Source organism: Anomaloglossus baeobatrachus, chromosome 3, assembly GCF_048569485.1.
Source record: "Anomaloglossus baeobatrachus isolate aAnoBae1 chromosome 3, aAnoBae1.hap1, whole genome shotgun sequence".
Taxonomy (NCBI): Eukaryota; Metazoa; Chordata; class Amphibia; order Anura; family Aromobatidae; genus Anomaloglossus; species Anomaloglossus baeobatrachus.
The window spans coordinates 48,146,213-48,173,798 of record NC_134355.1 but is presented as its reverse complement, the minus strand read 5'-3'; the positions used below and the strand labels follow the sequence as shown (position 1 = coordinate 48,173,798).

The 27,586-nt window shown below is 40.0% G+C and overlaps 1 protein-coding gene across 1 annotated transcript in view; it reads right to left on the bottom strand.

Annotated features, from left to right (window-relative positions):
• Positions 1-2,063: 2,063 nt before the first annotated feature.
• PKDCC (protein kinase domain containing, cytoplasmic) overlaps positions 2,064-27,586 on the bottom strand; it is a 96,503-nt gene continuing 70,980 nt past the window's right edge. Inside the window, exons 6-7 of the mRNA XM_075339184.1 lie at positions 9,248-9,421; positions 2,064-6,838 (exon numbers count right to left, since the gene is read on the bottom strand). Of these exons, the coding sequence (XP_075195299.1) occupies positions 6,753-6,838; positions 9,248-9,421 (260 nt within the window). The 3' untranslated portion in view covers positions 2,064-6,752. The remainder of the gene's footprint in view (positions 6,839-9,247; positions 9,422-27,586) is intronic.

Here is a 27,586-nt window from a genome sequence, read left to right as displayed (position 1 = left end):
ACCTAACATCAATTATAAAAAAATAAACATTAAATCAAAGACAAATATACAAAAATGTTATTGAAAAAAAGATTTTGAAACAACAATTAATTTTTACAAATTTTTATTTTATTTTTTTAGAAAAATAAACATTTTTCAAGCAGAAGTACAAAAACAATCTTTCTGTACAAATTATAAACCAGTATAATAAATGTCAGTGGCAGCTTTCATTGAAAGCAAATACATTAGATACCAGAAGTACCTATTAAATATAAAGACCTTCAGCACCAATGAGGATAAGTTAGATAGTTTACAACTTTTTAAAGAAAAAAAATTGGAAAATGGAAAAAAACATGTTACAATCGACAAATGTATCCTTTTTTTTTTAGCAAATCTTTATAAATCATCTCAGATGTCTTGTAGTCACTGGTTAATGTGAACCTGTCATGCTCAATCTCTGAACACTGGGGCACCAGAGACCTGTTAATCCAGAGGAGCGGGTTAGGAGAAGCCGCCAGTGACCCGACTGTCCAACTAGTCTACAACGTAGTCTCGGTTCCCTGAAGCCCTTAAACTATGCTTTTCTCTGAAACACTGCATCATGACAGGTTCACCTTATTTCCAATAATAAAACGCCGATGCCTTGAAGGAAACCTGTCACCAGCTTTGGCGACTATAACCTGCGGCCACCCCCAGTAGGCTCTTATATACAGCATTCTAACACACTGTATGTAAGTGCCCAGGCCGCTGTGTAGAACATAAAAATCACTTTATAAAACTCCCCTATTGGGCGGGATGGTGCAGACTGGTCGGATGAGTATCTCCGTTCTCCGGTATTGGTGCCTCCTCTTTCGGCCATCTTTGTCCTCCTTCTTCTGAAGCCGGGATGCACGACGTGTCCTACATCATCCACACTAGCCGACAATGAGGTCCTGCGCTGGCGCACTTTGATCTGCCCTGAGCAGGGCAGATCAAAGTATTGTAGTGCGCCTGCGCAGGACCTCAATGCCGGCAAGTATGGATGATGTAGGACGCGTCATGAACCCCGGCTTCAGAAGAAGGAGGACAAAAATAGCCGAAAAAAGAGGCGCCAATACCGGAGAACGGAGACACTCATTCGACCAGTCTTCACTGCACCGCTCCTTAGGTGAGTATTATAAAGGGATTTTTATGTTAGAATGCTGTATATAAGATCCCATTGGTGGTGGCCACCTCTTATAGTCACCAAATCTGGTGACAGGTTCCTTTTAAAGAAATACCATAGGTTGCCAATTGGGAGAAAAATCTTATCATACAATAATGCAATTTCTTAATCAAATAATTTACAACATATATAGATTTCTTGCTAATAAATTTGATTTTGGCTCCTCGTTAGAATCTCCATGTAAGTCTAAGACACATGCAGAAGGGAAACAATTGTGTATAGTGAAATATTATTTGGTTTTTAGCAGCCAACCTATAAAGCTTAAAAAAATGTGGAAACCACACAATGGAGTGATATGGTCCAAAATATCTTTATTAGAAAAGTTCACAAATAATTAAAAAAGGAAATGCGATTGCACAATTCCTCAAGGTAACATAATTAAGGAGGACAGTAAGAAAAATACACAAATAGTGCAACAAGATGCCTGATACCAGTCATTACTAACAGTGTGAATACCCCCCTAAAAAAAGTAAGAATGTGTCTGTGGGTAAAGCATTTCTCTCATCAATTGGTACATACATGTCCAAAGTAAACCCAAAAACATGCCAGTACTTTTAGATAGGGGGGAAGAAAACCGGTCCTAGGTCCAAGCCCAACAGCCGTTTCGGATCACCTTTCTCAAGGGACACCGCACGTTGACACATTCTTACTTTTTTTAGGGGGGTATTCACACTGTTAGTAATGACTGGTATCAGGCATCTTGTTGCACTATTTGAGTATTACTGCTTATAATATCCAGTCATTTATACTTTGGCCCTGGTCCCCACGATGTGAGGCTTTTCTTACTGTCCTCCTTAATTATGTTACCTTGAGGGATTGTGCAATCGCATTTCCTTTTTTAATTGTTTGTGAACTTTTCTAATAAAGATATTTTGGACCATATCACTCCATTGTGTGGTTTCCACATTTTTTTGAGTATATATAGGAGTATGTCCTGTCATCAGGAATCCAATATTTTGGGGATATTGCCTGTTTTACATTAACATGAATACGGTTGGACATATGTGTGCATCCCCATTTTCCATGAAAATTGTCTCAACCTATAAAGCTTGTGGTATTACATGACATAATCTCTTGTGGATCATTCTTGATCAATACTCCTCCAACTCCTTTGAAACCATGAAGATTGTGGCCACTCGTTGTACATGGTCTTAGATGAAAACAGCTTTTTTTTGGAGCAATAAAAGAATTTTACATTCTATAAAATTTATAGAGGATATAGAAAAAGTCCATTTGTTTACAAATATCTCATCAGACAAATCAATAAGTTAAAATAAGAGAACCCGGGTTCTACAGCAATAAAAACTGCTCTAAAATGCAACAGTTTTGGAAACATTTTTTGGCTTTTTTTTTTACTGTAAATGGAGTGCATATGCATTAGCTATTATTACAATACTATTTCCAATTCTTGGTATGCTTTAGTTTTGGCTTATAATTGGCTGTCTAATCTGTACAATCATTTTTCACATACCCTATTATAAAGATATCATAGATAGATGGTCCAGAGAGGGATTGTATCTCTGTAAAACTCAACTGAGTTGCCTTTTTGTTTAGCTTCAACAGTAGACTTAAAAGGGTTGTCCACTACTAGGATAACTCCTTTTGATTCCACATGTTTCCCCCAGGTAAAATAATAAAAACTATACTCACCTCCGGTACCGGCGTCCTTCCAGCAGTGTCTGGGATTGCGGGGCTTACATGGAGTTGTGGCATCATGCAAGCCCTGCGTCCAATCAGTACCATCTTCCTTCTCTCCGCCTTCAGACCAAATGAACAATCAACAGGACGTGATAGCAGCTGCTGCTCTCATTTCCTGTTGATTAAATCTTTTGGTCCAAAGGTGGGGAGAAGGAAACCAGCGCTGACTAGCTAGATGTGAGGCTTGCATGATGTCACAACCCCATGTGAGCCTTGACACTGCAAGCCCAGACACCACTGAAAGAGCACTGGTATGGAAGGAGAGTTAAGCTTTATTATTTCACCTGGGGGAAATATGCGGAATAAACAGGGGTTGTCCTAGGGTGGAAAACCCTTTTAAAAGGATGTTCTCAACAAGAAAAGTTTAAGATCACTGAGGTCCAATTGCCATGGCCCCATCAACTCCAAGAAGATTTATGGCTCAATGGAGTTGGGGTTGATCATGAGCACCATCGCTCCATTCAGTCTTAATGAGCCTGTCTGAGATCTCCAAGGACTAGTCTTTGGTGTTCCCGTTAGAATGAATGGAGTAGGAGTAGCAATATGCATGATCGCCCTCTGCTCCATTGAGTGAGGTTCTCAGGATCACTGGGAGCCGTACACCAAGCAATCAGAAAGTTTTCCTCTATCCCATGAATATGAGATATCCTTCAAATTTGAAAGCATCTTGTTAACACAACCATCAATAATATTGTTACTCACTTCTTTACATGGGCACTATATAATACTATTAGAGTTGAGCGGATCGGTTATAATCTGGGTCCGGCGGATCCGGATCGGGTTGGCACAGAAGTCCGGATCCGATCCGCAATCCGCGTCAATGTAAATCAATGGGGAGCCGGATCTGGGACGAGAGAGAGAGAGAGGAAAAAAAAAAACGGACCCAGATCGTGCAACCCGAATCCCGGGTACTGGTCGGACTCGGATCGGGCTCTCAAACCGCGCGGATCCGGATTTTGCGGATCCGGGTCCGCTCAACACTAAATACTATGTGTCTCCTTTAGCAGTCTTGAGATTCCTCTAGCTAATCTGCAGACCACTGAGGGTTTATTGATCTCCAAGAAGATTTAATTCTATGAAATTGGGGTCGAGATGGAGAAGTCCCTGTAACTTATATGCAACTTAGGGTGTTATGTATTTGGTTCAAATGTTTTTGGTACTAGAATAGTGATAGCTTTGGTATATATTAAATATAATATTCATGCATTGGCTTTATGTTTTGCTTCGGGTTTTTTTTTTGTTTTTTTTTGTAGTAACTAGTAACCATAAACTTTGTAGATCGTTCCCTGCATAAGTCAATTTAATATTATCAATGAGGTACTTTCCTTAGACAGGGCTGAATCATATGGCTTAGAGATAGAGAGAAAGTGTGTTAGAAGATATAAAAATAAGATCTTCTAAAGTTTTAATAGTTTTGTGGCAATCAAAATGTGTGAGGCAATCTAATTCTTCATGGGCACGTTAGACAACATACCTTAACTCAATTCCATATAAATTCAAGTTCTAATGCCAAAACCTTAACCATAGACCAACTTTAAAAGGAACCTGTCACTAGATTCATGCTGCCACAGGCCGCATAATTCAGAATCGGAGACCATTTCAGAGAAAAATATAGTTTGGGACGCCAGTCGAGAACTATAGGGAAATACCAGACTAGACCGATGACGTCCCAGCCAGGTTTTCCCTACCTTAGGTGATGGACAGGTCTCTCCCATTTGTGTACATAGGAAGAGAACTGTCAATCACCTGGAGCGGAACAGGGAGAAGTAAGCACTGGACTGGTCAGACTTTTCCCTATGGGCCCTGTCCGGATCGTCAAACTATATTGTATCTGAAACACTACAGAGAAATACATACTTGGTTGCAATCATGTCACGGTCAGCATGAATCTAATGACAGGTTCCCTTTCATGGGACCATACAGTTATGTTGGCAAACCAATTATTTGTGGTAGGAACGGTTGATCATCTAATGACTACGAAATGTTCAACTTATGTTCGTTCTGCAAATGTTGAGGGAAAAACCGATGAATGAATTTCAATATTTCTTAGTCTTCAAAGAAGATATTCCTATCATTCCTCCATTCCATCCACTGTGCTTGAACTGAGCATTCATGTTTTTGTGGCGTTTGGTTACATTTGAATGGCAAAAACCTAGATTTTTTTTACTTCACTGTGCTCAAAAAAAATGTTATTGGCCAAAGTACAGAGGGATGGACGTATTTTGCGGCCTTAAAGAAATCAATGCAAAAAAGTGGGAAAATTGAAACAAGAAATTACAAAAAAAAATTGATTGAGCAAAGAAGAACAAGAGAGTAGGCTGTTTTGGGTGGCAGCCTTGGGTTCATAAAAACTGGTTAACAAGCTTTAAAGAAGTTGTCCAAAACTTTAACATTGATGGCCTATCCTTATGATAGGTCATCAATGTGTGATCGGTGGGAGTGTGACACTCGGCATCACCGTCGATCAGTTGTTCACGGTGTCAGCGGTGGAGCAACTTCTTCAACGGCATAGTAGCCATGCCGGAATACTGCACAACCGCCCCCTATTGATTTGAATGACGGGTGGATGTGCAGTACCCAGCTGCGGTCACTAAACAGTTGATGGAATTGCGCTGTGCAACTCCGTAACTGAACAGTTCCGACCGACACCGAGAACAGCTGATTGGTGTGGTTGGGATCAGACACAGGATAGGATAGGTCATCAATGTTAAAGTAGTGGACAACCTCTTTCACTTATCAAACCAGCTGGTTTTCTTGGAAAATTGCTTTCTTATTTATTCTATTGTACTTTATGTCGTCTGATTTCTTAAAGATTTTCTTCTGCGTAAAGCAGATTGTCAATGATGGGGATTTCATATCAAACCTTCATAATCCCAAGTTTATTGAGTACTTGCTATGTTTCTTCAACACTTAAGATCAGTTGCTATGTAACTTCAAGTCATAGCTTCATTTGTGCCTAAGGGGCAAACTTCTCCCCTTGTTAGTCAAAGAGAAAAAATTTCCCATTAGACACCAGTAGAGCTTCTCATTCAGCCAGATCAGATCTCATACTTTGCACTGACGAGGGACAATCACCCCGAAACACCATGTCTGCAAACTGAGGTTCTGATCTGGCATAAATCCTAAGTCATATGACAAGGCTCGTTAAAGGGCCACTTTTGACTTTTAGGATTGCTACTTCCAATAGGTGGCACTAGAGTTTGTCTCCTTCCTCCCAGAGGAGACATTTTGGATACCTTCATTTGATAATCACTGAAATCTTTTCTGTGTCTTTAAACCATATTACCTTTGAAATAGCTTTATACCTCTTTGGAAGTCTTGAAATATACAAGTTATGGCTTGGTTTTGCTGGAATCCTCATGAATCAAAATCTTAAATTAAGATTTTTTATAATTAAAATCTCATAATTTACCACTAAAGTAGCACATTTTTATAATATAAAAATAATTACTCATCCCTGTAGAAAAAAAAATAAGTATTTCACACTGGATACAAATTGCCAGTGTACCATTGAAGAGTCACACAGAGGTAAAAGCCAGCAGCCTACTGACATTGGTGCGCTTGAACCAATCCAAATGTCGTTCTTCTTCACCGCAGAAATAACACTATGTACAGTTTTAAGATAATCACCATATTCATTATCTTCATTTCTAACAGTGTATCACATTTTTGACTTTTAAATCACATTTAAAAAAACAAATAAAAAAAAAAACAAAACAAAAACAAATTGCTGACTTATTGCACATCCACCCTGGTAAATTCAGGTAAATTTGAATAGCACTCTAGAAATTAGAATGTTAATTAGAATGAATATTAGTGCATTTTTCTTCAATTCATTCCATACTAATGACCTTTCCTAGAACCACTTTGGTCAAACTGTCATTTTCAGGTAGGTTATTTTGTTTTGATCGGGCACAAGATTTCTAGAGCCGGTTTTGAAGAAGACAAGTTGTCGCCCTAATAAAAAAAAGAAAGAAAAGTCAATGAAGAGATTAAAAACAATTAATATTTTGGGTTAGTTTTTATTTTTGTCCCTCATCACCCCCCAAGAGTGGAATACCATGATCAATATATCCATCCCTGACCATTCTTTACCCTAACCGAAAAGGAATGGACATCAAAATACATATTAGATGGATGGTCAGTTGGCCCTGCCAAAATCTAATATATAAGACCAACCTATATATCCATCCCAGACCATTCTTTACCCCAACCGGGAAGGAAGGAATGGACATCAAAATACATATTAGATGGATGGTCAGTTGGTCCTGCCAAAGTCTAATATGTAAGATCAACCTATGTATCCATCCATGACTATTCTTTACCCCAATCGGGAAGGAAGAAATAAACATCAAAATACATATTAGACGGTCAGTTGGCCCTGCCAAAATCTAATATGTAAGACCAACCTATATATCCATCCCTGACCATTCTTTACCCCAACCGGGAAGGAAGGAATGGACATCAAAATACATATTAGATGGATGGTCAGTTGGTCCTGCCAAAGTCTAATATGTAAGATCAACCTATGTATCCATCCCTGACTATTCTTTACCCCAATCGGGAAGGAAGAAATAAACATCAAAATACATATTAGACGGTCAGTTGGCCCTGCCAAAATCTAATATGTAAGACCAACCTATATATCGATCCCTGACCATTCTTTACCCCAACCGGGAAGGAAGGAATGGACATCAAAATACATATTAGATGAATGGTCAGTTGGTCCTGCCAAAGTCTAATATGTAAGATCAACCTATGTATCCATCCCTGACTATTCTTTACCCCAACCGGGAAGGAAGGAATGGACAACAAAATACATATTAGATGGTCAGTTGGTCCTACCAAGATCTAATATGTAAGTCTAACCTTAAGCCCCTCATCAGAATTTTATAGCTGTCAGCTGAATAATTATTCAGTTAACAACTACCATGTTTCCCCGAAAATAACACAGGGTTTTATACTATTTTTTGCTTTGAAAAAAGTTAGGACTTATTTTCCGAGTAGGGTTTATTTTCAGGGAAACATGGCTATTCCCTATGTACTGCTAAGTTTACCCCCAAATGAAGGCAGACACCCCCCCAGGAGAATTGCACTTACCAGACACCAGACATGTAGATTTGGCAAATGAATGAGCTCCTCTCACATACAGGTCAACGTTGCTGTCATGTCCCCCTGCATTCCACAGTGTGGTCGCTCCCCCTGCATTCCACAGTGGTTGTTCCCGCTGCATTTCCAAGCAGTGCCCCATCTCTGCGTTCTACAGTGGTCTCTCTCCCTGTGTTCCACAGTGGTTGCTCCCCCTGCATCCACAGCAGTTGATCCCTCTGTGCTCAACAGTGGTCGCTCTCTGTGTTCCACAGTGGTTGATCCCCTTGCGGTCCACAGCGGTTGCTCCCCCTGTGTTCTACAGCAGTTACTCCCCTTGAGTTCTACAGCAGTTGCTTCCCCTGCTGACCAAAAGCAGTATCACTCATTCAGAGTTAGTGAGAGTGAAGTGATACTGCGACTCGTTTTATGTGTGAGTGGAATGGCGTGGAACCTGACAGCGAACCAGATCTCAGTGAGAGAGCCCATCCACTATTGTCACTTGCCAGTTGTAGTTGTTTAGAGTCTGGTGAGGGCAATTTTTTTAAGTGGGCTGTCTGCTTTCTTTTGGGGTTGTCTTCTCTCTTCTCTATTTTGGAGGTGTCTGCTTTCTTTAATGAAGTATCCTGCTGTAGTCTAACTCGACACTTAAATACTGAACCGCAACTACAGCTTATTTTTTGAGTAGGGCTTAGCACACTGCAAAAATGCTGAAAATTCCTTCTAGGGCTTACTTTTGGGGTAGGGATTATTTTTGGCTTGAGTCCCACATGCATAGAAATGCTTGGACGCGCACTCTTGTGTTCTCATGAGAAAGCCACATGCCAGGCTACTTTGCCAGCGGCTCATCTCACAGAAATCCTCCGGTGCTGGATCTTTCTAGGTACTACAAGGCCTATATACAGCGTTTCCATAGTATTTGACAATATTTTTTCTTTTAAGATTCATTCTAGAACTTAGCTTCAACATAACCTTTATTGGCAAACTATATTTATTATTCCTATAGTTACCTAAAATTAAAATATAAAAATACAAATCTCCATTTTGAAAATGAAGAACCATTCTCTCTTTTTCTTTTTCATTTTTTAGGGTTTTTTGGGGATTTTCAAAAATACTTGGCTTCTACTATATTCTAATATTGGTCTGTATCACATTTAGTTCTGACTAGGAAGGGGTTCTTTTTGCCAAACTCTACTAAGAAATCCAAACAGATCAACCCAACAGAATCTACAAAAGCCATCTTGGTAGAAAAAAAAAGTAGACAGTATATTGTTTTACCAGTCCAAGTTGTCTGATTCATCCAGATAAAAGCTGTGCACTGAGAATGGTTGTCACAAACTTCTATTGCTTCATTCATATCAAATACGGAAAGGAGACATCCGTTGTGATGGTAAGATGGCCAACATCTGTAGTCTTCTTCCGGAATCGAAACATCTTGAACTTGCCTATATTCTGAAGGACAAAAAAATAAGATGTGAACTTTTCTGTTTACAAAAATACAAAAAAAGGAAAAACTTAAAAGTAACCTGTCAGGTCCCCTCTGCCCTCTAACCTTGCCATATCCATATGTGTATGTCAAAATTCCCTGCCTAACCAACCCTGTATAACGCTATTTACTAAAATCAATGTTTAGAAAAAGCATTTATACAGTGCACTGCTCCTTATGCTAATTAGGGTCTTTACTAGTAGAAGAGGCGTTGTTTCCCCAGACTAGTCTGCCCTCTTTCCGTGTTATCACACCCCTGTGTGTGGGTGTGACAACATGATTTCCATGAGCCGGTATCACTGCAGCTCCTGGAAATCTTGCGCATGTGCACAGCTCATTTCGTCAATGTCAGTTTGCCTGAGAAGCAGGGTGGATGCTTTCAGGCTTCAGAGAGGTGAGCCATGCAATATCGAAAGTGCAGAACTTGTTCTGATCATACGCAGTACGTGGCTTCTGAGGAGCACGGATGCTGCTGACATGACCATGCGCATGCGCAAGATTTCCATGAGCTGACAATGACATCAACTCATGGAAATCATGTTATCAAGGGAATGATAACATGGAAAGAGGGCCGACTAGTCTGAAGCCTCTTTGACTTGTCAAAGCCCTTTTTAGCATAGCAATAGTGCACTTTATATATGCTATTTTTAAACATTAATTTTTAACAAATTGCACTATATAGGGATGTTTAGGCAGGGAATTTTGGCATAAACATGTGAATGCTGCTGGATTGGAGGGCATAGGAGACCTGAAAGGTTCCCTTTTAAGCGGGCTTTACACGCTACATTATATCTTATGAGATGTCGGCGGGGTCATGTCATAAGTGACGCACATCCGGCATCGTTAGTGACGTCGTTGCGTGTGACACCTACGTGCGACCCTGATTGTGCGCAAAAACGTTGATCGCATACATGTCGTTCATTTTCTAAATATTGTTTGTTTCTTTTAACGAAACCGGTATATTGATACGTGTGAAACCCTACCAACGACGAGCCTCATCGTTCTTAATATGCGACGCGGGCGTGTCTCTCCACGCCATGCCTCACCCCCACCGCTATGATTGGTGGTACCAACTGCATAACGAATTGTCCTTCGTGCTTTATAAGGCGTACGCAACTCATGTAATGTTAATCATTTATCCCTGTCTGCGGTCCGGTAGATCTAACGAGATATTGATCGATGTGGCATCGTATAGAATATGCACGTGTGATGGCTCAGAGATGACCTATGTACAATTTCTGCAGATCGTATATACGACCTGGGTGTGTCGCATCGCATTCGAGATCGCATATGAAATCGTAGCGTGTAAAGCAGCCTTAACATTTGCAAATATACAGTAATTTATGTAAAGAAACACAACTATATAAAAATTTGCTATGAAGTAGAATCAACTTCTGAAATATATAGTAGCTGCTGATAGGTTTGGTAATATACGCCGTGGCTCAGTGGTTAGCACTGTTGGTTTGTAGCCTGGGGGTCATGAGTTTAAACCCTGCCATGGATAACATCTTCAAGGCATTTGTATGTTCTCCCAGTTGTTTGCCTGGGTTTCCCCCACACTCGAAAGACATACAGATAGGGAATGTAGATTGCAAGCCCTAATGGGGACAGTGATGATGATGTCTCTAAAGCACGGTGAAAATCAATGGAATTATATAAACGAGTAAATATAAATAATATGGCTTAGAGTGGCCATGTGCATTATATAATCTTCAGTCAAATAGCCGAGAACTATCTCTACCTCCCCTTCCCTTGCATAAGCTTGGACAAGCGTGCTTGTGTTATCAGTACCAAGAGGGTACTAACTTAGGCACTGCCAGACACTTCTCTCTTGAAAAGAAAAATATTAGGCATGTTATGTTATCCAGCCGCCATATCCTTTTCTCCCTCTTCTTCTTGGGGCATCAACAGTCATACAAATAAGATGATTGACTGTTCCTGGAAAACAGGCATATTCTCCAATAAGTCTAATGTCCATGAAAAGCTCAAAAGCTTATGAGTCTGTAAGCTCCAATGTACATGGAGTTATAATATAGCTTTTATAGATGGGGTCACATTGCGTTGCAAAATACTTCAAATTTTCAAATTATACATAAAAATAATAATTTGTTCTCAGTTGTGGAAGATGAATATTATGGGTTCAAAATCTCCAAAAGGGTGCCCAACTATTACTAATAGTCTTTTAATAGTATTTGTTTTCTCATATGGGCCAAAGAGATCTTTTGGGCCCCTAAATGCTCAAGTGGCCAGTGGGAATTGAACCTCTACACACACAATAAATTCACCCCTCCTGTTTCCATTGGATTCATTGATTTAAGGGAATAATACTCACGTAAAGGCCACTTTACACACAGCGACATCGCTAGCGATGTCACTGCCGATCGCACCCGCCCCCGTCATTTGTGCGTCACGAGCAAATTGCTGCCCGTGGCGCACAATATCGTTAGTCCCCGTCACACATACTTACCTGCCTAGCGATGTCGCTGTTGCCAGCGAACCACCTCCTCCTCCCCGAAGGGGGCAGTCCGTTCGGCGTCACAGCGGCGTCACTAAGCGGCCGCCCAATAGAAGCGGAGGGGCGGAGATGAGCGGCCTGAACATCCTGCCCACCTCCTTCCTTCATCATTGCGGGTGGCCGCAGGTAAGGTGATGTTCCTCGTTCCTCCGGTGTCACACGTAGCGATGTGTGCTGCCGCAGGAACGAAGAACAACCTGCATCCTGCAACAGCAACGATAATCGGGAAAGGAACGATGTGTCAGCAATCAACGATTAGGTAAGTAATTTTGATCGTTAACGGTCGTTCATGCGTTTCACATGCAACGACGTCGCTAACGAGGCCGGATGTGCGTCACGAATTCCGTGACCCCAACGACATCTCGTTAGCCATGTTGTTGCGTGTAAAGCGGCCTTAATATGGTGCTGTGTGAACGCAACAGATGCAAGAGTGCAAACTACTTATAAATTTACTAGTAACTAGAGATGAGTGGACCCGAACTTTAAAGGGAACCTGTCACCACATTTGATGACAGGCTGCGGCCACCGACAGTGGGCTCTTATATACAGCATTCTGAAATACAGTATCTAAGAGCCCAGGCCTCTGTTTTGAATGTAAAAATGATGGTATAATATTTACCTAAACAGTCGGTTCGGTGCAGACTAGTCAGATGAGTGTCTCCGTTCTCCGGGTGCGGCACCACCTCTTTCGGCCATCTTTGTCTTTCTTCTTCTGAAGCCTGTGTGCATGATGCATCCTACATCATGCACACAGGCCGGCATGGAGGTCCTGCGCAGGCGCACTACAATACTTTGATCTGCCCTGCTCAGGGCAGATCAAAGTGCGATAGAACTTTATCTAAAGTCCAGCTTAACCCGCAGAACCCCAACTTCCAGTGGTCCACTCATCTCTACTAGGAAGTTCATCTAATTATTCCCTTTACACAGGTAGACGCCAGTCTCTTAACCACGATGCTCTTTTCCCCCTGTCCCCTTCTAATAATCATATGGCTAACGTTCACTTGGTTTTTAACAGAATATTGTGGAAGTTCAGTGTATAACAACTATGTTTTTTTTACATTTCCATTACTTTTTAAAAAAAATATATAATTAATAATGGATATAAAAAATGCACAATTTTATTTTTTTTAACACATTATTTTGATAATGTTATTTTTGCAGATAGATTCCCTTTAAGAACCATGTTATATTTCCTCTTACAAATTGACCATATTCTGTAGATACAGCAGATTAGTAGAAACTGGCTGCTGATCACAACTTTCTTATGCAACCGAGACCAAAACTTTCCATCAACATATATAAGGCTAATATATAATAATAATATAATATATATTAAATATAATAAGGCTAACTAAAAATTACCCAAAGAGTTAACATCAGTTCAAGATACATTAATGCCCGATACAAATCTGATCTGCAAATAAGGGAGCAATCTCTTTTGACCCTCTATCCCTCGATAAAAGCAAAAATAGATGGCTCAAGCTCGGTCCACGTAAAACGAGTTGAGATCTCCTCTCACTTCAGAGCAGCACAGTTAATCTCTGATGTAAGAAGGTAACAAGTTCAATAAAATCTCTTAATTAACTAAAATTTCTTAAGATTTTCTTTAATAGATCACGAGAAGAACTCCATGGAGCATGTCACTTAGTTTCCTCACCCTCCTTTTCTGTACTGACTAATATATTACCAGCTGGTCTTGGCTGCCGTTCAGTCTCCGATGGATTTAAAAGCCACCCTCTTGTTCCCTGTTCACAGCTTCTTCAACTTCCCTGGCCATCACTGAGCTTCCTTTATTTTTCCAAACCATCAGTGAATTAATCACTTTTAAAATATAACAACTTAGCTCATTTATAAACATGCGACGTAGATGTAATAACTTTGTCGGAGATTTCATATTTTTCTATTGCATGTAAAATGCGCCACGCAAACCACACAGAAAGAGTTGTGCAAAAGTAAATTATGACTTCTCCTATGCCTATGTTCATGAAGGTCGAAATTTTAAACCCACTACACTGTATGGCCCCCTCTCCCAGTGTTTTAATGAGGACATATAACAACTCCAGTTCAATGGTCCTTAAGTCTACTAAGGGGTTCTTATCTCAACCACGTTTTCCATAAATTTCAAGGTGAGTAAAGATAACGTGAGATTGACATTGACCTCATTTACGAGCCATACGATGAATAGAAGCCTCAGCAGATATGGGAATGTTAAGATGCTTTTGAGTATTTACATGTATACCTTAGGAATTTAACATTTTAAAGACTTGAAAGTGTATGTTTTGTCGAAGGTAAACAGAGGTCGGTTGTCTTATAAACCCAACGACGTTACAATCTGCTGCCATCACTAATATATGTTAGAAAAAAATCAAGAAATGTGTAAGAAATAGAAGACTAATAGCATTCTTAGGACCGTTTCACACATCCGGCATTTAGTTGGATTGCCGGATCCGTCACACTTCAGTACAGTGTAATACAGTACAATGGCATCGCGGCAACCTCCGCTCACATGCTGTCAACTGACCGGAGTATATGACCGGAGCTTGCCGCGATACAATTGTACAGTATCAACACTGTATTGGAGTGTGACGGATCTGGCAATCCAGCGAAATGCCGGATATCTGAAGCGGCCCATACTCATAACCTGGTGCACAATAAAGAATATTACACTCTGCACTGAAACCCATATAGTATCATGTGAACATTTACATAATGCTCTTCTTATACATATATATATATACAGTCATATGAAAAAGTTTGGGCACCCCTATTAATGTTAACCTTTTTTCTTTATAACAATTTGGGTTTTCGCAACAGCTATTTCAGTTTCATATATCTAATAACTGATGGACTGAGTAATATTTCTGGATTGAAATGAGGTTTATTGTACTAACAGAAAATGTGCAATCCGCATTTAAACAAAATTTGACAGGTGCATAAGTATGGGCACCCTTATCAATTTCTTGATTTGAACACTCCTAACTACTTTTTACTGACTTACTAAACCACTAAATTGGTTTTGTAACCTCATTGAGCTTTGAACTTCATAGGCAGGTGTATCCAATCATGAGAAAAGGTATTTAAGGTGGCCACTTGCAAGTAGTTCTCCTATTTGAATCTCCTATGAAGAGTGGCATCATGGGTCCTCAAAACAACTCTCAAATGATCTGAAAACAAAGAATATTCAACATAGTTGTTCAGGGGAAGGATATAAAAAGGTGTCTCAGAGATTTAAACTGTCAGTTTCCACTGTGAGCAACATAGTAAGGAAATGGAAGAACACAGGTACAGTTCTTGTTAAGCCCAGAAGTGGCAGGCCAAGAAAAATATCAGAAAGACAGAGAAGAAGAATGGTGAGAACCGTTAAGGACAATCCACAGACCACCTCCAAAGACCTGCAGCATCATCTTGCTGCAGATGGTGTCAATGTGCATCGGTCAACAATACAGCACACTTTGCACAAGGAGAAGCTGTATGGGAGAGTGATGCAAAAGAAGCAGTTTCTGCAAGCACGCCACAAACAGACTCGCCTGAGGTATGCAAAAGCACATTTGGACAAGCCAGTTACATTTTGGAAGAAGGTCCTGTGGACTGATGAAACAAAGATTGAGTTGTTTGCTCATACAAAAAGGCGTTATGCATGGAGGCAAACAAACACGGCATTCCAAGAAAAGCACTTGCTACCCACAGTAAAATTTGGTGGAGGTTCCATCATGCTTTGGGGCTGTGTGGCCAATGCCGGCACCGGGAATCTTGTTAAAGTTGAGGGTCGCATGGATTCAACTCAGTATCAGCAGATTCTTGACAATAATGTGCAAGAATCAGTGACGAAATTGAAGTTACGCAGGGGATGGATATTTCAGCAAGACAATGATCCAAAACACTGCTCCAAATCTACTCAGGCATTCATGCAGAGGAACAATTCCAATGTTCTGGAATGGCCATCCTAGTCCCCAGACCTGAATATCATTGAAAATCTGTGGGATGATTTGAAGCATGCTGTCCATGCTCGGTGACCATCAAACTTAACTAAACTGGAATTGTTTTGTAAACAGGAATGGTCAAATATACCTTCATCCAGGATCCAGGAACTCATTAAAGCTACAGGAAGCGACTAGAGGCTGTGATTTTTGCAAAAGGAGGATCTACAAAATATTAATGTCACTTTTATGTTGAGGTGCCCATACTTTTGCACCAGTCAAATTTTGTTTAAATGCGGATTGCAAATTTTTTGTTCGTACAATAAACCTCATTTCAATCCAGAAATATTACTCAGTCCATCAGTTATTAGATATATGAAACTGAAATAGCTGTTGCAAAAACTCAAATTGTTATAAAGGAAAAAGGTTAACATTAATAGGGGTGCCCAAACTTTTTCATATGACTGTATATATATATATATCCAAAAGAAAACAATGTTCTCCAGCTGCTTCATCAATAGGTTAAAGCGAAAAGGCGAGCATTTTTATTTTCATCAGTTAAAATTATTGTAGACATACAAGCAAAAGTATCTTCACGTCATTAGCCCCCAAATCCTTGGGGGCTAATGACATGAAAATCCCTTGATTTGATATGACTATGGCCTTAGATGTTTTTTTCAGAAGGGTATTGACCATTCAGAACAGTGTTATCTAAACTCCAGTTCTCACGATTCGTGTTGAGCGAGTAGTTGACTATTTGCACTCACTATGCTGTTGGAGTGTACTGTCCGCTACTCGCATATTCGTTACGAGTAGCAGGTGTAATGTACTTCAATGGGAAATACTCGCTAAGTAGCGAGTAATCCGAAAGCCATATTTTTCGTGCGAGTAGCAAATAGTACGACTTTCGGGTTTCTCGCTACTTAGCGAGTATTTCCCATTGACTTACATTGCGCCCAATACTCTTAATCAATATGCGAGTAGCGGACAGTACTCGCTAACAGCATAGCGAGTACGAATAGTCAACTACTCGCTCAATACTACTGATGATCACCCAACGCATCGTGTTTTCAGGATTTCTGTAATATCTCATAAAGGATGTAATATCGCAAATGATGGAATTACTATCAAGACATCAAAAATTGCCACAGATTGTCTCACCTGTGTGGTACTAAGGAAATCCTGAAAAAATATTCAGTTGGGGGCTGGAGTCTGGGAAACAATGATTTAGAATAATATTTTAATCTAAGTATTATAGAGGCAAATAAAGTAGTAGTAAAATTAATGTGATAAATCAACACTAAAAGAAATATTTCAAAAATGTAGGTAGTAATTTTTTTTATTTATTCACATTATTATTATTATTATTATTGTTGTTATTGTTATTTTTAGTAGTAGTATTTTATAGGATGTATTACCTTAAACCACCCTGAACTATCTAGAATAATAAAAGACAAACCGTTATTACAATTCTTTAGCGAATAGCAGAAAATTAGGCCTCTGAATTAGGACTTTTTGCTCCTTTTTTCCTACTCTAGTGAATCTTTACGACGTCTGTTTCTGCTTTTTATTCTGGAAGTAGAGCTGCAGCTAGGAAATGGTTGTAGATTAGATCAATATTTACCTTTTAATTTTGCCCTAAAGGCTTTCCAAATACCGTATAATTGTTTGATGCCAATTGAAAACTAATTGGAAACAAAAGTCTTGTATATTTAGACCTAGTGGCGTATGCTTCTTTTCAAGCAACTTTGACTTGTGCTCTTGTCTATACAAATATCGGTATATATCAGTTCTGTCCACGTTTTCGACATTATATTAGTAATAGATGCTATTGTTTTACAAAGTGTAGAGGGAAATTGGCTAAACAGATGTTTAATACTTATTAATTTAATATAAATTTACATTTTATTTGGTTATAGGGGTTTGGAAAAAGGGCTGCTATATTTTTAGAAACTGTACCATCTTGCCTATGGTATTGCGGCTCAATAATGTTGAAGATGAAAAGCAATCCTTTAAGGCCTCGATATATATGAAATGAAAATGGGCCTATGATTAGGGTGCTTCAGGGTGCTTGGGCACGCTCGTTACTCAGCCGAGAATCACGGGTAATAGAGCACCATGCTCAAGTCCCCACCCAGCATCATTTGCGGCTGTTAAGCCAGCGTCACACGCGCCGATATGTCGTGCGATCGCACCTGCCCCCATCGTTTGTGCGTCAATTGTTGCCCATGTTAAGCCAGCGTCACACGCGCCGATATGTCGTGCGATCGCACCTGCCCCCATCGTTTGTGCGTCAATTGTTGCCCATGTCGCACAAAGTCGTGAACCCCCGTCACACGTACTTACCTTCCGAACGACCTCGCTGTGGGCAGCGAACATCCTCTTCCTGAAGGGGGAGGGACGTTCGACGTCACAGCGACGTCACACAGCTGCCACCCAATAGAAGCGGAGGGGCAAAGATGAGCGGGACATAACATCCCGCCCACCTCTTTCCTTCCGCATTGCCGGTGACCGCAGGTAAGCTGCAGTTCGTTGTTCCCGAGGTGTCACACAGAGCGACGTGTGCTGCCTCGGGAACGATGAACAACTGGCGCACAGAAGGAGGAATGAGTTTATGAAAATGAGCGATGTGTCAATGAGCAACGACAAGTTGAGTATTTTTGCTCGTGAACAGTCGCTCGTAGCTGTCACACGCTACGATATGTCAAACGATGCCGGATGTGCGTCACGGAATCCGTGACCCTGACAACATATCGCCCGATATATTGTAGCGTGTGATGGGGCCTTTAGCCAATAAACATGCAGGATTTCCTTCCATACACGGTAATGCCATAGCCATGTTGGCTACTGGCATTACTGTGATTGGCTAATCACATCGCATTATTGGGTCTTATATGAGACTCTGGGGCGTGGTACTTGGCACATTGTCCTCTGCAAGCAGTTCAGTGAGAGTTGATATAGGAGGTATAGATTAGAAAAGAGCAGGGTTTGTACACTTGCACCCTTTAGTGACTTTCATGTGGCACTAAAGGTTTTTTTTTAGCCTTGTTTAACCTAATAAATGAATAATTAAAAAAAATGACGTGGGGTCCCTCCTATTTTTCATAACCAACCAAGGTAAAGAAAACAGCAGGTTGCTGAAATTAGCAAGCTGGGAAGTCCCATGGTTATTTGGCCCTTCCCAGCCTAAAAATATGAGCCTGCAGCCGCCCCAGACTTGCCACATCACATTAGATGTGCCACTTCTGTCGGTTTGCTCGTCTCTTCCCAATTGCCCTTGTGCGGTGCCAATAGGGTAATATTTTTGGGGGTTGATGTCAGATGTGTAATGTCAGCTGGCATCAAGCCCAAGGGTAAGTAATGGAGAAGAATCTATCAGACACCCCATTACTAAACCAGTAATCCCAAAAAAACACACATGAAAATTTACTTTCTTTGAATAAAGACTCTACCACACTTTCCTCATTCATCAATATATTATCAAAAATGTTTCCACAAAACTCCTGTCATAGTCCACTTTCCCTGAATGCACGTTTGGTGTCTGTTCATAGCAGGAAGTACAGCTATTCACAGGTGCTGGGTAGTGACTACAACTCTCATTAGAGCTGCCGGCTTAACACTGCACTCAGCGAGACCGAGTGACGCTGATAAGAGGTGTTGCCACTACTCAGTACTGCCTGTGAATAGCTATACCTTACTGCTATAAACAGTCGCCGGAGAAGCAGTGGGGAATGTGGACTATGACAAAACTTCGTGAAAATTTTTTTGAAAAAAAAAAATTGGTGAACATGGGATAGTGTTGGGGAGTCTTTATGCAACTAGACTGTTTTTTTCCTGTGTGAATTTTTGGGAGGATTACTGGGTTAGTAATGGGACGTCTGATAGACACCACTCCATTACTAACCCCTGAGCTTGATGCCAGATGATATTACACAGCTGATGTAAAGCTCAAAAAATATTACCCCAATTTCCACAGCAATTGGGAAGAGCAGGGCAGAGTGCCAGAATTGGTGCATCTAATGGATACACCAATTCTGGGGTGGTTGTGCGCGTAACCATATTCATCAATAACGTTGCAGCCAAGACAGTGCAGGAAGAGCCAAAGATGTTGGATGACAAATTATGCTGAAATTCCAGGTGTCAGAAGAAGCTAAAAATGGCATATGACCTAAGATTGGACCAAAGAAGATGACTGGACAAGATCAGGTCTAAGAGGCACGATAACTGAGGGATGAATGACATCTTCGTCATTACGAATTCTTAAAGGGGTGGTTCACTTCTTGGTTTTCCAAGCCACATCAATTTAACATTGAGAAACAAGGTTTCTCTTAAATACCTTATGTTGGCAATAGTGCTTGTGGGTAGCATTATTGAGGTCCGATCATCCCCATTGCGTGACCTCTGATGTCTAGTGATGTCAGGTCAACTTCCAGTTGACCTGACATCACCAAGGCGGGCCCCAGTCTCCATGAGTGACTGGGCTGTAGGTCGGCGTCAACAGAGCCCAACATCGCTCCTGTCTGCGGTGCTCTGCAGTGAAGGAAAGAGCAGGGAGATGCTGGGCACTGTAACGCTGGGTTGTTATGCACGGTAAAATCTCGGTGATGTCAGGTCAACTGGAATTTGACGTGACATCATCGGACATGAGAGGTCCTGGAGCTCGGGGGTCACGTGATGGGGCTGAGCAGACCATAACAGCGCTGCCACAGCCACTGTTGCCAACACAAGTTATTTTAGAGAAGCCTTGTTTCTCAACGTTATATCAATGTGGCCAGTAATGCTAACTAATGAACTACCCATTTAAGTAATTTTGTAAGGTACCAAATTACACCTGGTCTCTGTCTAAGCAAAATATCTACTCAATAATTCCACTTCCCAATTTATTCATTGGATTAGATGAAGTAGAAACTTTCAATATGGCTGTCCATGAGATTGCTTAGCTTCCGGGAGATGGACTGAAGGGATATAATGCAAAATAATAATGCACCTCAAATTTCAATAGTTTCTGAGTAAAGTATTTTAGTGGTAATACATTGCAGCTCTGCATTTATGATTTGACATCTGGCTCGCTTGACATCTTGCCTTGTTAAAACATTCCTTATGCGGACTGGAAAAATTCTTACATATGAAAAAAAAATATTCTAGGTGCAGAATACAAGTCAAATGTTTTGACAATTAACATTCTTTGCAAAAAAAGAACTGATATTTAAATTGTGATAAAATAAAACATTTTACAAAAATTATTGTCTTTTTTTTTCTCCAAGGCACAACAGGTATACCCGAAGAAATTGTTATCATTGTTTTTGTAAACTAAGCCTCGCACTATCTTACCACTAATGATCAAGGCTTTGTCTCCCCAAGAAAGGAAGCTTACTTCAATGAAGTCAATGGAATTTGAAGTCTCTCAGCACTAAATCACATCATCAAAAGGTCAAAGTTCTGGTCAATTTCCAGACTAATCATGTTTAAAACAAATAAATACTTGCCTAATATAAGAAATGTAGCCATAAATTTGAGGGTGGCAAACGTCAAACGGTGAATATTCAACCGGCGAAGAAAAACAATATGGAGAAGATCCAAGATTTGGATATGGAATTCCTGATTCGTTCTTATTTAGAATCAATATGAGACTCTTAAAGGATATTTCCACATTTGCAACTTATTTTGTGTTATTGTTTTAATTCTTTAAAAATTTAGCAATTTTGCATCCAATCGGGATTTTAAAAAATTCTTACCATTTTATTTCTACAGATTCTATGCAGATCTGTGTGTTTCTGAGTTTACAAACTACAACTGAAGGCCCCGTCACACGCTACGATATATCTAACGATATGTCGTCGGGGTCATGGAATTCGTGACACACATCCGGCATCGTTAGAGATGTCGTAGCGTGTGACAGCTCCGAACGACTGTTAACGAGCAAAAATACTCACCTTATCGTTGCTCGTTGACACGTCGTTCATTTTCATAATGTTGTTCCTCCTTCTGTGCACCGGTTGTTCGTCGTTCCCGAGGCAGCACATATCACTACGTGTGACACCCCAGGAATGACGAACACAGCTTACCTGCATCCCGCCAGCAATGAGGAAGGAAGGAGGTGGGCGGGATGTTCCGGCCGCTTATCTCCGCCCCTCCGCTTCTATTGGGCGGCCGCTGTGTGACATCACTGTGATGCCAAACGTCCCTCCCCCTTGAGGAAGAGGATGTTCGCCGCCCACAGCGAGGTTGTTAGGGAGGTAAGTGCGTGTGACGGGGGTTAACGACATTGTGCACCACGGGCAATGAATTGCCCGTGACGCACATCCGACGGGGGTGGGATCACTTATGCAATCGCACGATATATCGGAGCGTGTGACGGGGCCTTTAAGCCTGTAAATCGTTTGACAATTGTTGCCATCTTTTTGCTAACATATTCAATGAGTGTAAGGCCTGGGACCGTGAGGAAGGGGGCTTCATACTGCCGAAACGCGTAGTCCGTTATCGCACGTTTCCTGCATTCAACCTGTCATGAGCTCTGTAATTTTAATTGCTCAATAAAGTTGGAATAATTTTTTACTGCCACCTGGAATCTCCTCATTTTGCTGGATCCACTTACAAGGTTGTCAATATAAATATATATACATACATATATATATATATATATATATATATATATATATATATATACACATACATATAGAATATACATATACAGTATATGTTTGGGTTTTTTCTAAATACGATCTTCATTAATTTAAGCAAAAATGTACATATATATATATATATATATACTGCTAAAAAAAAATAAAGGGAACACTTAAACAAGGATTTTGTATTTTGGTGTTCCCTTTATTTTTTTGGGCAGTATATATTGTATTGTCTATATATGTCGGGTTTTTTTAAATACCTGGAACATAATACCCTATCATCCTACTTCTAATGATAATGATTCTGAAAACTCTGAAAATACATGGAACACAAAAACCTGATTTAAACTTCTAGGTCAATTCTTTAGGTTACACATTCCCTTTTATATATATATATATATATATATATATATATATATATATATATATATATATATATATATATATATTATATATATATATTTTTTATATATATATATATATATATATATATATATATATACATATATACTTCACATAACTTCTCCCGGAGTCCTGTACTTTATTCAACCTTTGTGTTTGTTGGTTTAAATATAGAATCCGCTCTAATCAGGATTTGTCTCTCAACCAAAAATGCCTTGTGACCAGATTTTCATTGTTTTAAATAGCTGGAATTACCCTCAATCTGATTTTAATCACTCTTAATGACCAGTTATTTCAGCCCCAGCAAACCTGACTGGATTTTACTACCAGTTTTAGCTACCAACTGGAAAGACGCCCAGCATTTTTTTTCGAGCCCTCCAGGCCAGTGACCCGCAAAGCTATATTGCAGGCCGTTTAATAACAGTTCACACTGTACTTGACTTTTTGTGAAGCAATGTGAGTCCGTGAACTTCTCTTGTCATAACATGGATTTATCTCCTATCCGATGTTGTAAAAAGATATTGGTATTTCGGGATTTATCTCTTAGCAAATTCCCACGACTATTCCTAGAAATATGTCTTTTCATCTTTATCTCCATGGTACTTAAAGGGGCTGTAGGACATTAAAGTAACATTGCTGCTTTCCTCGAAAGGCTTCACCACTGTTGTCCATTTACTTGATTAAAGCTGGGCTGCAATACCCCACACAGGCTATGGACAAGGGTGCCACTGTTTTTTAAAGTAAATAGCCCCAGGCACAGTTTCCTAATCTCATAGAACCCCTTTAAGATGGCCATGGTAGTCAGCATGGAGAAAGGTGATATCCCTTAGGCCGGTGTCACACTTACGAGTGCGTCGCGTGTATCTCCCACGAGTCTCGTGTTGCATCACCCGGCACGGACTCACACTCTCCTCCTAGAAGCTGATCGGTTGCATGCTTTTCTTTGCAGCTAAGATGCTCCTGTCCAGAAAGTGTGAGTCCGTGCCGGGTGATGCAATGAGAGACTCGTGCGAGATACACGCGAGGCACTCGCAAGTGTGACACCGTCCTTAGAAAAAATGCAGAGGTTGTCCACTACTTTTAGATTGATGGCCTTCCTTAGGATAGGTCATCAATGTCTGATCGGCCAGGGTCTACTTCCATGTGTTCTCCTCCTCCTTTTGTGTTGGGGGTCACAATGTTTTGGGCACATACTAATATGTAAATATTAAGTGTTCTCTCCCTCCTTCTGTGTTGGGGTCACAATGTTTTGGGCACATACTAATATATAAATATTAAGTGTTCTCCCCCTCCTTCTCTGTTGGGGGTCATAATTTTTTGGGCACATACTAATATATAAATATTAAGTGTTCTCCCCCTCCTTCTCTGTTGGGGTCATAATGTTTTGGGCACATACTAATATATCATTATTATGTGTTCTCCTCCTCCTTCTGTGTTGGGGTCATAATCTTTTGGGCACATACTAATATATAATTATTATGTGTTCTCTTCCTTCTGTGTTGGGGTCATAATGTTTTGGCACATACTGATACATAAATATTTCATGTTCTCCTCCTCCTTCTGCTCCTTCTTCTCCTCCTCCTACTTGAACTCTCACAATGTCTGTTGATGATGGATCATGTGACCAGATCTATCCATCAGTCTCAACAGCTTTTTCATGTTCAGCGGTTTTCAATTGAAGAAGGCCATTGGACAGGTTTGGTCACATGCTCCTCCATTAACTGGCATTTTGAGAATAGTAGAGCTGTTGCCATTCCACAATAAATAAGAACTTGTAATACTTATATATTATAAAGTGTCATAATGTCTTGTCTTGTCCCAAACACATTTTATCTAAAATAAAGAAAACGTGGACAATCCCTTTTAAGCCCCTATTAATTGAAGCTGCCATAAAGCACACATTTCTTTTGCGGAATTCTAAATAATATAAAAATTTCACATTGGTAAAGCAAAATGAAATTTAGCAAATGGTATAGAAAATGAAATAAAATAAATTCCACCGTCTAAGATATAAAAACGTATCATATTGTGCTTGGCAGATCAATGTCTTTATTACAAAGGAAAAACTAACAATAGGCTTCCAAATCTGCCTTGGTAGTTAGGCCGGAGGTTCGACAGAGGAGCAGCCTTGTACGTCTCTATACATTGCGCCAGAGCTGCTGCTGAAACAACGTTCGGAGTACATTAGAATTTAAAGCACTATAAATGTTTTACAACTCAAACATTTTTAAAGCTTAAGACCTACATTTTTTTGTAACCCGATCAGGGTTCACCTTGTTAAACCTCGTTTTATGTGAACGCTGGGCTTCACATGCTGTTTCACTGGATTTTCGGAGTAATTGTTAATATCACTTTTCGCACTTGGTGTTGTTCAAAGAAATCGCTTTTTTCCTATCGAAAACAGAGGGGTGACGCGTGAAGGGCAACTGCTCCATATGTTATACTCCTCGCTTTATCCCCCCCCATCTTGGTATAGCAGGCGTTTTATGAAGGAAATGCTAGAGGGAGGATAAGTCACCCTTTAAAGGCTTGGATTCTAAGTACAAATGGTTTCATTTCCTCAGCTTACAAATATTTTGCAATATTGACACTCAAAAGTATAACTGGACCCCAATGCAAATTCTGAAAGGACCCACACCACAATCATATAGAGTGCATAACAATAGCTAGAATCCTCAAATAAGAAGGGTAACATTAGGTACACCATAAAAAGTAACCATTGTTTTATAAATGTATATAAATATATTGTTTTAGAAATATATATACATATATTTTATATATATATTGTTATATATTTATATATATACATATATATATATATATATATATATGTATGTATATATATATATATATATATATATGTATATATATGTATATATATATGTATATATATATATATGTATATATATGTATATATATATATATATATATATATGTATATATATATATGTATATATATATGTATATATATATATATATATGTATATATATATATATATGTATATATATATATATATGTATATATATATATATATATATATATATATATATATATATATATATACAGTGAAGGAAATAATTATTTGATCCCTTGCTGATTTTGTAAGTTTGCCCTCTGACAAAGTCATGAACAGTCTATAATTTTAGGTGTTGGTTAATTTTAACAGTGAGAGATAGAATATCCAAAATAAAATCCAGAAAATCACATTGTATAAATTATAAAAATGTATTTGCATTTTGAAGAGAGAAATAAGTATTTGATCCCCTACCAACCATTAAAAGTTGTGGCTCCTACAGACACTTAAGGACCATTTACACGCTGCGACATCACTAACGATATATCATCGGGGTCACAGTGTTTTTGACGCACATCCGGCGTCGTTAGCGACATCGCAGTGTGTGACAGGCTGGAGCGACCTTAAACGATCGCAAAAGAGACAAAAATCGTTGGTATATGAGAGGTCATTCATATACCAAAAATCGTTGTCTGGTAAGTAGCGATGTTGTTCGTCGTTCCTGCGGCATCACACATCGCTATGTGTGACACCGCAGGAGCGACGAATATCTCCTTACCTCCGTCCACTGGCAATGAGGAAGGAAGGAGGTGGGCAGCATGTTCCTGCCGCTCATCTCCTCCCCTCCTCTGCTATTGGACGGCTGCCATATGACGTCGCTGTGACACCGCACGAACCGCCCCCTTAGAAAGATGGCGGATCGCCAGCCAGAGCAACATCGGAGGGAAGGTAAGTCCGTGTGACGGGTGTTAGCGATGTTGTGTGCCATGGGCAGCGATTTGCCCGTGACGCACAACCGACGGGGGCGGATATGCTCGCTAGCGATATCGGTACCGATATCGTAGCATATAAAGTACACTTAAGACGTTTCTAATCACCTCGTTACCTGCATTACAGACAGCTGTCTTACATTGTCCTCTGTATAAAAGACTCCTGTCCGCAGACTCAATTAATCAGTCAGACTATAACCTCTACAATATGGGCAAGACCAAGGAGCTTTCTAAGGATGTCAGGAACAAGATCATAGACCTGCACAAGGCTGGAATGGGCTACAAAAAGTAAGATGTTGGGTGAGAAGGAGATAACTGTTGGTGCAATAGCAAGAAAATGGAGAAAATACAAAATAAGTGTCAATCCACATTGTTCTGGGGCTCCATGCAAAATCTCACCTCGTGAGGTATCCAGGATCAGCGGAAGGTGAGTAATCAGCTTAAAACTACACATGGGGAACTTGTTAATGATATCAAGGCAGCTGGAACCACTGTCACCAAGAAAACCATTGGTAACACATTACGCCGTAATGGATTAGAATCCTGCAGTGCCCACAAAGTCCCACAGCTCAAGAAGGCCCATGGGCAGGCCCATCTGAAGTTTCCAATGAACACCTGGATGATTCTGAGAGTGATTGGGAGAAGGTGCTGTGGTCAGATGAGGGAAAAATTGAGCTCTTTGGCCTTAACTCAACTCGCCGTGTTTGGAGGAAGAGAAATGCTGCCTATGACCCAAAGAACACCGTCCCCACTGTCAAGCATAGAGGTAGGAAGATTATGTTTTGGGGATGTTTCTCTGTTAAGGGCACAGGACTACTTCACCGCATCAATGGGACAATGGATGGAGCCATGTACCGTAAAATCCTGAGTGACATTCTCCTACCCTC